This window comes from Scylla paramamosain, unplaced genomic scaffold (assembly GCF_035594125.1).
Source record: "Scylla paramamosain isolate STU-SP2022 unplaced genomic scaffold, ASM3559412v1 Contig27, whole genome shotgun sequence".
Lineage (NCBI taxonomy): Eukaryota > Metazoa > Arthropoda > Malacostraca > Decapoda > Portunidae > Scylla > Scylla paramamosain.
Window position 1 is genome coordinate 472,571 of NW_026973692.1, and position 9,930 is coordinate 482,500.

General features: G+C 44.5%; 1 protein-coding gene across 1 annotated transcript in view; it reads left to right on the forward strand.

Moving 5' to 3' along the window:
* The window catches only part of LOC135097639 (calcium-dependent secretion activator-like), a 267,744-nt gene that overhangs the window by 192,756 nt on the left and 65,058 nt on the right, over window positions 1–9,930 (forward strand). The window contains exons 17-20 of the mRNA XM_063999592.1: window positions 550–651; window positions 2,299–2,362; window positions 2,464–2,587; window positions 2,781–2,801. Coding sequence (XP_063855662.1) covers window positions 550–651; window positions 2,299–2,362; window positions 2,464–2,587; window positions 2,781–2,801 — 311 coding nt within the window. The remainder of the gene's footprint in view (window positions 1–549; window positions 652–2,298; window positions 2,363–2,463; window positions 2,588–2,780; window positions 2,802–9,930) is intronic.

The window sequence follows — 9,930 nt, forward strand, 5'->3', positions numbered from 1 at the left end:
GCATCTTTGTCTGCCATCAGTATTCATGACTTTAGAATAAGGTTGTCATATCAAGCCATTTACATCATGTAAAGTATACTCTGAATCATTATATATTAGTTGCATAACCAAATATTTAAAACAACATTAACCATCCTCATGCTTTGTATTTCTATTTTGAGCATCTAATGTATGAAGTTAAGTACTTATTTTATAAAAGTAATTTGCATCAGAAATATATAGCTTCAGAATGTATGAAAAAAGTGAGACATTCAACTTTTACACAGTGTATTGGGCTCATGTCTGAGTAGTTATATTTTTATAATGCAGCTGCTGAGGTTCCTTCTTAGGTGACAGCATAGTTTCTTAATTTCCCTCAATTCATATCTATGATTTTACAGTGCAGCAATAAATCCTTTCTAGTAGCAGTAAATATTTTCAGAGTAATGTAAATTATGGGACTTAAGACTAAGTAAGATATAGTTGGTTATAGTTCATGAAACACCCTCCCTTCATTACTCAGACTGAAGCCCTCATTTTGTCCTGCCGTAACACTCCTTCTTCATTCAGACCTGATGGTGTGGGGACCGTCCTGGCAGAAGAGAAGGAGCGCTTCCAACACATCAAGGAGAGACTAAGAGTCTTACTTGAACACCAAATTACAAATTTTATGTAAGTGCAAATTAACATTAAGTTTTGAAATGAATCCCAAGAATCTTTAAGCTGGATTTGTCAAGGACATACTCAAGTTTGCATCATCATTATCATTTGTATGATAATTTTGTATGATATCACAACTCTGATAGCACAACTCTGTCAGTTTTATATGATATAGCTTTCATCTTTTCTGTTGGGTGAAGTCATTGGGTAAATTGCAAAAGGTAGAAGGGTGTCAAAAATAGGATTTCTCAAAAGCTACTCAACAAATTTCAGTGAAACTTAAGAGGTGTCATGTTGTTATAATTTTGATAAAATTCTTTGCCAACTTCCAAGTAGCAATGTGCATGTGTAAAGTAAAAATTCCAGCTTTTCAACTAATTAATTGATTAAGCTCAAATTTTGTTGTTAATAAGAGTTATGCAAGTTATGGCAAAAAAGCATGTTAAACTTACAACAATACTGCGCATGTGCAAAATACAGTATAAAACTTTTTGTAATGTGACTGTCAGAGAGCACTGAATGCAGAATGAAATTTTCTATCCAATGGTATATAGCACAACCATTAGGCTTTTGCAAAGTTTTGGCAAATGTACAATGTGTGGGGTGCCTGAATTCACCACACACACACACACACACACTCTCTCTCTCTCTCTCTCTCTCTCTCTCTCTCTCTCTCTCTCTCTCTCTCTCTCTCTCTCTCTCTCTCTCTCTCTCGTTGAAAAACCTCTTCCACTGATACATTAGTGACATCTTCGCTCATCAATTGCCTTCTGAGGCATTTTACTGGTGTTATGTGTAACTCTGCTAGTTGTATGATTACTTTATTGTGTTTTGCCTTTTCTGTTTTAATTTTCTTTGATTTATTTCCATTACATATCCACTCTTCTTGCACCTGCTTTCTCAGTAAATTAAGAATTGTATGTCTTTCAGTTCAGTAATTACTCAATATATTGGACTTATTGTCTAGTCCCTTAAAAGCTAAATTGTGATGAAAACAATATTCAGATTTTCTTGTGAATAATCACTGCACTGCTTCTGTTCTGTATCTTTGACTTTTTGCTTTATGTCCAGCTTCCTCTTGCATATGTTACTACCAGGACTATTATACTATTGCATTCCTAAAATACATATTTTACTTCAGTACTTAATGTCCTTTTCATCAAAATGATCTAATAATCTTATCATTTTCCATTCTTGCAGAGTTCTCATTCCCTCTTCGTTTCCACATTTTTCACCATGTCCTGTATCTAAAATATAAAAATTTATGTGGATATTACAGTGGAATAATAGTTACATATAAGACGTATTGTGGCATCATGAACGATATTTATAACTATATTCTCAAAGTCAAACAAGCTTTTTCGTTGTAAATATTTTATATTAAGATTGAAAATTCTAATAGTAATTGAAGTACATGTTCCATGATAATAATTATTAGGAAGAAATTAAGACACAAAAGCAAGTTTCATAGATTAATTTTTTTTTTTTTTCATTAGTTATTTATTTGGTTGGAGGAGTGAAGAATCTCAAAAGTAACATTGTTTCCATATGACCAAAATATTAGCAACCAATAATTCTTTAAACAACCAACGAGAGTAAATAGCAATGAATAACTACTTCTAGCTTTTCCAGTTTCAACAAAATGTTTTATTTTGACAGGTATTGTTTCCCATTTGGTCGACCAGAAGGTGCCCTTAAAGCCACATTATCTTTACTTGAACGGGTGAGTACTTTGTTAGGAATAGCTAGAAGAAATGATGAACATGTCTTTCAAAATGGGCTGTTATTTCACACAAATGTATTACGCTGATTTCTTGTATGCAGGTGTTGATGAAGGATATAGTTACTCCAGTTCCACCTGAAGAAGTGAGAGGCATGATTAAGAAGTGCCTAGAAAATGCTGCTCTCCTCAACTACACTCGTCTCTCAGCAGAAACCAGAATTGAGGGTTTGTTACTCTTGATAACTATAGTAGTATGAATATAGACTTTAGTTTTCCTTTTCCTATAATGAGCATTCACATAAAAAAAAAAACAGATTTTTTTTCTGTGCTGAAGAAGTTACCTTTAATGAGATAGTGTTCTCCATCATAAATGAAGATTCAGTGACTAATGCTAAAGTAAAATATTTTTAATCCCTAGGTGGTGAATCAACCCTTCAAGGTAAATGCTTTTTGCATGGTTACTACAATTATAGTAACTAGTTATTTATTTATATATTTATTTATTTGTTTGTTTATTTATTTATTTATTTGTTTATTTTTATTTATTTACTTATTTATTTTTATTTATTTAACTATTTATCTATTTACTTATTTATTTTATTCATTTGTTTTTTATTTATTTATCTATTTATTTTATTTATTTATTTATTTTTTTTTTTTTTTTTACTTTGTACTGTATGTAGTAACAACTGGGATAGCATGTTTTGTTTATGAATATCCCTTACTGGTTACTTCTCCCTTCAATTTCACACTCAGGAATTAAAGGTACAATGCATAACCACAGGAAAGACTTCATTCTTCATTTTTTTAATATTGAAAAAAACACAGATAAGCATTTTGCTTTTTATTAAGCATTGGATATAATAGACCAAGTGTCCAAGGATGGCAGACAGTAGAATGATGAATACAGTAAAATCCCTCTCATCCGGCATTCGAGTATCCGGCAGCTTCAAGCATCCGGCACATTTTTCCCTGAGCCTTAAAATCAATAAAAAATCAATGTGTACTCATAAAATCGATTAAAATTCCCCTCGCCACCAGAGTGCACTGCTTCGCGCCACCCACGGCCCACTGCACTGTGTTTACTCAGTGACTCAGTCCCGCGTGTGCACTGTTTATCGCCTGACGCCTTCATCATGCCTAAGGTTGTAGAAAAGAGGAAGCGTGTTGTGCTTACACTTAAGCAGCTTATCAGATCAGCTGATAATAATAATAATAATAATAATATCAGGTTTATTTATCAAGAGGCAGCAGACAATACAGTGATAGTCGCTGAAGGGGTCTTGATTTACATGGTATACATATTTACATATATATATGGTATATATATATTTACATGGCAGCAGCTTCACCGCTTTTACAGTGTGGACATGATTGAACTGCATACGATATACTTTTTTGGCAGAAGCTGCACCATTTACGTAGCTTCACCACTTTCATAGTGTGGACATGATTGAACTGCATACGATATACATCTTTGGCAGGAGCTTCGCCACAGAATAACAAACACCTACTGGGGGATCGAACATGGGACCTTCCGCCTCCCAGTCAGGAGCGCTACCCGTTACGCCACGATGGCGTATGTGTGTGAAGCTGTGTGTGTGAAGCTGTGTGTGTGAGCTGATCTTTGTTATGGTAAGAAGCGTGAGTGTAGGGTGGTGATTGTGGACATAATTTCACTTCGATTCAAGTATCCGGCAATATTCAAGTATCCGGCATGTCGGCAGTCCCGTTGATGCCGGATAAGAGGGATTTTACTGTATACCCATTTATATATTTTTGTTGTTACATTTTCTTTATGGACTTTCCACAATAATTTTTATGTCTTTCCATGTCCAATGGTATTTTTTTCTTATTTCATATTGAAAAAAAAAAATGGTGTCAGTTTAAACTCAATGCATATTTTTAAATATCTGTAACTTCATAATTATATGTGATAGAATCCATAAAATGAAAAAGAAAGAACAAATACTTAAATTTTTTACTGTTCTTGTTAATTTTTAACATGTCCACCATTATTACTAATACCATTTTCATTTCCTCCAAACACATCTTATCAATCATCAATCTCTTCACATCCAGCTTCCATATTCACATGCACAAGGATGAGTGTCTCAGAACCTATTAAGCACTCTCCTAATAATTGTCATTGAACTTCTTCCCTTGTTTTCCCATACACTGGAATATAATCACATATCCATGCATATTTAACAGTCTTTATCTTCCCCTTCATCTATACTGTCCTTGAACTCTTCCATCAGAATATATCTCTGAATGGTAAACTTGAAGAAATTTATTGTTTTAAGTATTTAGTGTTGCATGTTGCTGTGATTGGAATGCTTACCACACATAGATTTTTTTTTGTTCCCGTGGAAAAAGATTATCAGGGACATCGTGCTACTCTTTGTTCATTCACTGATCTTTCTTATTTTCATATATGTTTATTGTTGCACCCACCCCTCACTCCGGGAGGGCATGTTATCCACACAGGCATGGGTCAAGAAACTAGAGCAGTGGGGCCTCAAATAAGTCACACTCTGAACGCCGGGACAGGACACACACACACACACACACACACACACACACACACACACACACACACACACACACACACACACACACACACACACACAAGGCCGGGGCACAAGGGAAAACATGGGCACTATTTCCTAGGTTTATTGACAAATCCTCCGCAAGTACACTGCTTTACAAGTTCACAGAGGCACCACAAGTCTCCCAGGGCATGACAGGCATTCAACAGGGCACTCAACAGGCAGGGAAACACTTCCAAAGCAGGCAGGCACACACTGGCTTCCTCTAGGGCCACACATCTCCGCTCTCTCTGCCTTCCCACCTCTCCCAGTGCTGCCGCCCGCACCCATACCCCTGGTGTAACATTATCCCCCCCCTACAAGTCAGATGACCCGGCTGCCATGACACACACACATACATACAAGAAAATAAGTGGAAATAAATAAATGAAATACACAAAGAAAATTAATGCTCAGGAACATCACAAAAGTCTCTCATCTACCCTGTTCTACGCCTCTGCCGCCGAGGTCGCTGTGGTGGTGGAGGCGTGGGCTGTGGCGAGTCAGCAGCGCCACTCAGGGGGGGGGCGTCTCTAGCCCTAAGTTCAGGATCAATGTCACCACTGTCATTTGCTGTGCTGCCTGCTCCACGCTCATTCCCATCTCGGGCAGCCCCTGCCACCTCCTCGTCGCTGCTGCTGGGGCTTACATCCTCATCTTCCCCGCCATGGCCCCAGGAGTAGCGGCCCAAACCATGGTAACGCCACAGCCGGTCCACGTGGACAACAGACGGTCACTTCTGTCCCCAGCAAATCTGATACGTGACATCAGAGAGGAGTTTCCACCATGTATGGCCCCTCCCAGGGGCTCTGGAGTTTCGGCGAGAGCCCTCACTGGCAAAGTCCTGCATGAAACAATGGTAGTACGTGCACAGGCCCAAGAAGCTCCTGACTTCCGCCACGTTGGTGGGGATGGGCCACTTCTCCACCACTGCTACCTTCTCCGGATTGGTGCACACACTGTCCCGACCAACGACATGCCCCAGGAATGGCACCTCGTACTGAAAGAGAGAGCACTTTTTGGGGCTGAGCTTGAGGTTGGCTTTCCTCAGCCAGTGCAGAACCTCCTCCAGCCGCTCCAAACACCCTCTCCATCATACGCTCAAAACAACTAGGGGCGTTGCAGAGACCAAAGGGCATGACATTGAACTGCCACAAGCCCTGACCGAAGGAGAAAGCAGTCTTGGGCTTGTCCTCCTCTGCCATCTCCACCTGGTGGTAACCCAGCTTCAGGTCGAGTGTGGAGAACCACCTGGCCCCCACCAGCGTGTCGAGCATGTCATCAATCCTCGGCAGGGGGTAAGAGTCCTTGGCAGTCACGTCATTCAGTGCCCCGTAGTCCACACAGAAGCACTGCATGCCGTCCTTCTTAACCAGGACTACCGCTGATGACCACGGACTGTCCAACTGCTCAGTCACCCCCTGCGCTGCCAACTCATTGATGGTGTGCTGCATCTCCTCTCACCTGGCTAGTGTGATATGTCGGGGCTGGCTCTTGATGGGCGCACTAATTCCCATCTTGATGCTGTGCCTCACCAACCCCATGCAGCCCATGTTCATGACACCCCTGCTAAAGATGTCTACGTACTGAGCCAGGGTGTGGCGCACCTTCTCCATCTGCGCCTCCGTCAGGTCAGAGGCACTCCAGTGAGCCAAATCCTCCAGGAAGTCGGGCAGGGGCCTCACAGCAGCCACCTCTAACTAACTTCTCCCGCACTTGAACGAGGCTCTGCCCGACTGCCACTCCGTCAGCCAGTCACAGGTTTTCTGTGGGCTCCACCACACCTTCCAATCCACGCATCGCTCTGGACAGTCGACACTGGACTCTGGCCTCCATCCTAGGGGCAAGGTGACCTCTCTCAGCCACAACTACCTCTGCACAGCCAACCTCCAGAAGCAAGGGCACTTCTTGGCCACTCCCTCACCAGCTTCCGTCCAAGGTCAACACAAGCCTTACTCTGCATCAGGTAGTCGAGTCTCAGCAGACATGGTTCATCAAAGTCAGCGACGTACACCGGCAGCCGCTCCACAGTGCTGCCCACACTAATACGAATGTCCACTGGGCCCTTGAGCTGCACACAGTGCCCTGTCATGCCACACAGCCTTTGTGGCACATCTTGGACTCAAGTGGCAGCCAGCATGTCAGGCCACACCAAAGTCTTCTCATCCCCAGTGTCCACTGTCAGGCGGCATGGGTTCCCGTCCACTGAGCCCTCCACCTGCATCGCACTAGTTGTCCGGCAACAGCTTACACAGGGCAGGGCCCGGGGACTGAGGATGGCTGGGGTTCGGCCCCCTTCTCCAGCCTGTCCGAGATTCCCGCCTGCACCACTTCCTTTGGCTTGGGCCAGGCACTGGGGCGGTGGCCAGACTTGCCACAGTCCTTGCAGCAAGGCTGAAAGGCATCAGAATCCAGCCAGTCGAGAGAACGCGTCCTTCGTTCCCTCAGGCATCGACTGCGTCTGTGTCCCTTCTCACCACAGCCCCAACATGAGCCACGAAAACCATCTGGGCTTGCCTTCCTCGGTGGTGGCTCCTTCTCCACCTTCGCCTTCCCTCCTCGGAGGTCACAGCAGGATTGGGCGGCTGCCCCTTGGCCACTGGTCATCTTCAGGAAGGCCTCAAATTCCAAGGCCCTTGCCTGCGTCACCTGCAGGTCCCCAGGGTGCACCTGCTTGACGTAGATTTGCCGCTGTTGGTCATCTAGGGCATCAATGAAGGAATCTCGGGCCAGCACCACAATCATTTCTTCCAGGGCCGCGGGATGCGACCTTCTTACCAATGCCTCCACGTCCTGCGCCAACTGGGACAGCGTCTCGCCCCACTCCCAAGTCCTCTTCTTCAGGCGAGCCCAGTACACCTCGGCCTGGTGGTGGTGCCTGAAGCGGCGCTGAAGGGCCTCTGCCACACTTACATAACAGGCGCATTGGGCTGGCAGCAGGTGCCCCAAGACCTCCACAGCAGGGCCTCGCAGTACTGTTGCCAACTGAAGCGCCTTCTCAGCCTTGCTCCAGCCCTGGGCAAAGGCTAGCATCTCGAACTGGGCGACGTAAGCCTCCCAGGCTACCTTCCTGTCATACTCCACCAGCTTGCATTTCCCCAAACGCTGGGAAGCCGAAGGACTGAGGGGTGGAGAACGCAACTTGTGCGGGCAGCTGGCGGGGCGGCTGGGGAAGGGAGACAGAGGGGATGATGGTGGCAGAAGGGGGGGGGGGGGATTGACTAAGCCCCAGCCTGCCACCAGCTGGGCTCAAGGGAGGAGTTCCGATGGCTCCCCAGTCCCCTGAAGCAGCCACCAGCTCTGACATGACACTGCAAGGCCCCCGAGCTGAGGGTTCTTTCCAAGGGCCCCAGACAGGCCCCAGCAGGTCCGCCACCCCAGCGGTTCCCACCAGAACACATGGGGCTGCCTGTTCCTCCGCGCGTGCTGTTGCCAGCTCGCGCCGCTGCTTCTCCGTCCTCATCTCCTCCCTCAGGCCCTGGACCTCACCTTCCAGAGTCTGCACCTTGTCCAGCAGTTCATTCCTGACACTGTGGCAAGCCTGGTTGGTGTACTGCTGTGTTTCCGCCTTCAAGGGCACAAGGCTGCTCTGTAGCACATCCTCAAGATGGCAGACCTGGTCATCCGCCCGTTGAGCCTGCTCACGTGCCAGCTGATCGGTCCTTTCAACCTGCTCACGTGCACTCTGAGCCTGTGGCTCACGGTCCACTGCCATTTCCTGCCTCATACCAGCCAGCATGGCAGCAATCAAGTCCATCTGGCCTGGTTTGACCTCACTCGAGCTGCCCTCGGCCCTGTCATGGTGGTCATCTTGTGACTCCATGATGACTCACAGTCTCACTGCTCACTGTTCCCTGGATCCCACTCTATGACACGACTTGTTGCGCCCACCCCTCACTCCGGGAGGGCGTGTTATCCACACAGGCACGGGTCGAGAAACTAGAGCAGCGGGGCCTCAAATAAGTCACACTCTGAACGCCGGGACAATGCACATACACAGGAGGCCGGGGCACAAGGGAAAACACGGGCACTATTTCCTAGATTTATTGACAAATCCTCCGCAAGTACACTGCTTTACAAGTTCACAGGGGCACCACAGATCTCCCAGGGCACGGCAGGCACTCAACAGGCAAGGAAACACTTCCAAAGCAGGCAGGCACACACTGGCTTCCTCTCAGGCAACACGTCTCTGCTCTCTCTGCCTTCCCGCCTCTCCCAGTGCTGCCACCTCCAACAGTGCTGCCGTCCACACCCATAACCCTGGTGTAACATTATTTTAAGGCAAAAAATATGGGCCATCTCAGTTTTGCCACTATGAAGTATACTTTGAATAACAAGAGGCTCAGGTAATGCCTAGAACAGAATTGAAGTGCAAACAGACATTTAAGGAAGTGCCTTTAATAATGTGCTGGCCACTAATCAAAAATTATATGCATTCTTTAGCAGACAAATGTATGGCATTTGTTGTATAGAGTTGGAAATATATTGCTAAACATGATGCCTAAAGGGCAGAGACTGTGGTCTAATATGATTCTTTTACTTTCCTCTCCTACATCGTCATAAAAATTTCACCCACACCTTCACAGTTTGGTCACCAAATGCCATTGCTTGTGCAGTTTGTGAGAGTATCAGGAGATAATGTCTTTTTCTTGTTCATAATAAAACAAAAAATAAATAGATAAACATAGAAGCAGGTACAAAGTTGATGTGAACAAACTTTACTGCCATATGATGTACCATGTCCAGGCTGGGGATACATTTCATGCTCTTGTAGTTTGCCAGTCTCGTCACCCAGTAAACTTCATTGTTGAGTACTATTATATGATTGTTTATAGAAATGTGGTGCTTAAGGATAATTCTTTGTAAATACTTTGTAAATGTTTTGTTTGGTTGAAATATTATTATATGTAAATGCTATGTACTGTTAAAGGACTATTATATGTAAAGGATTTTGTGCAATTGAAAGGTTATTGTATG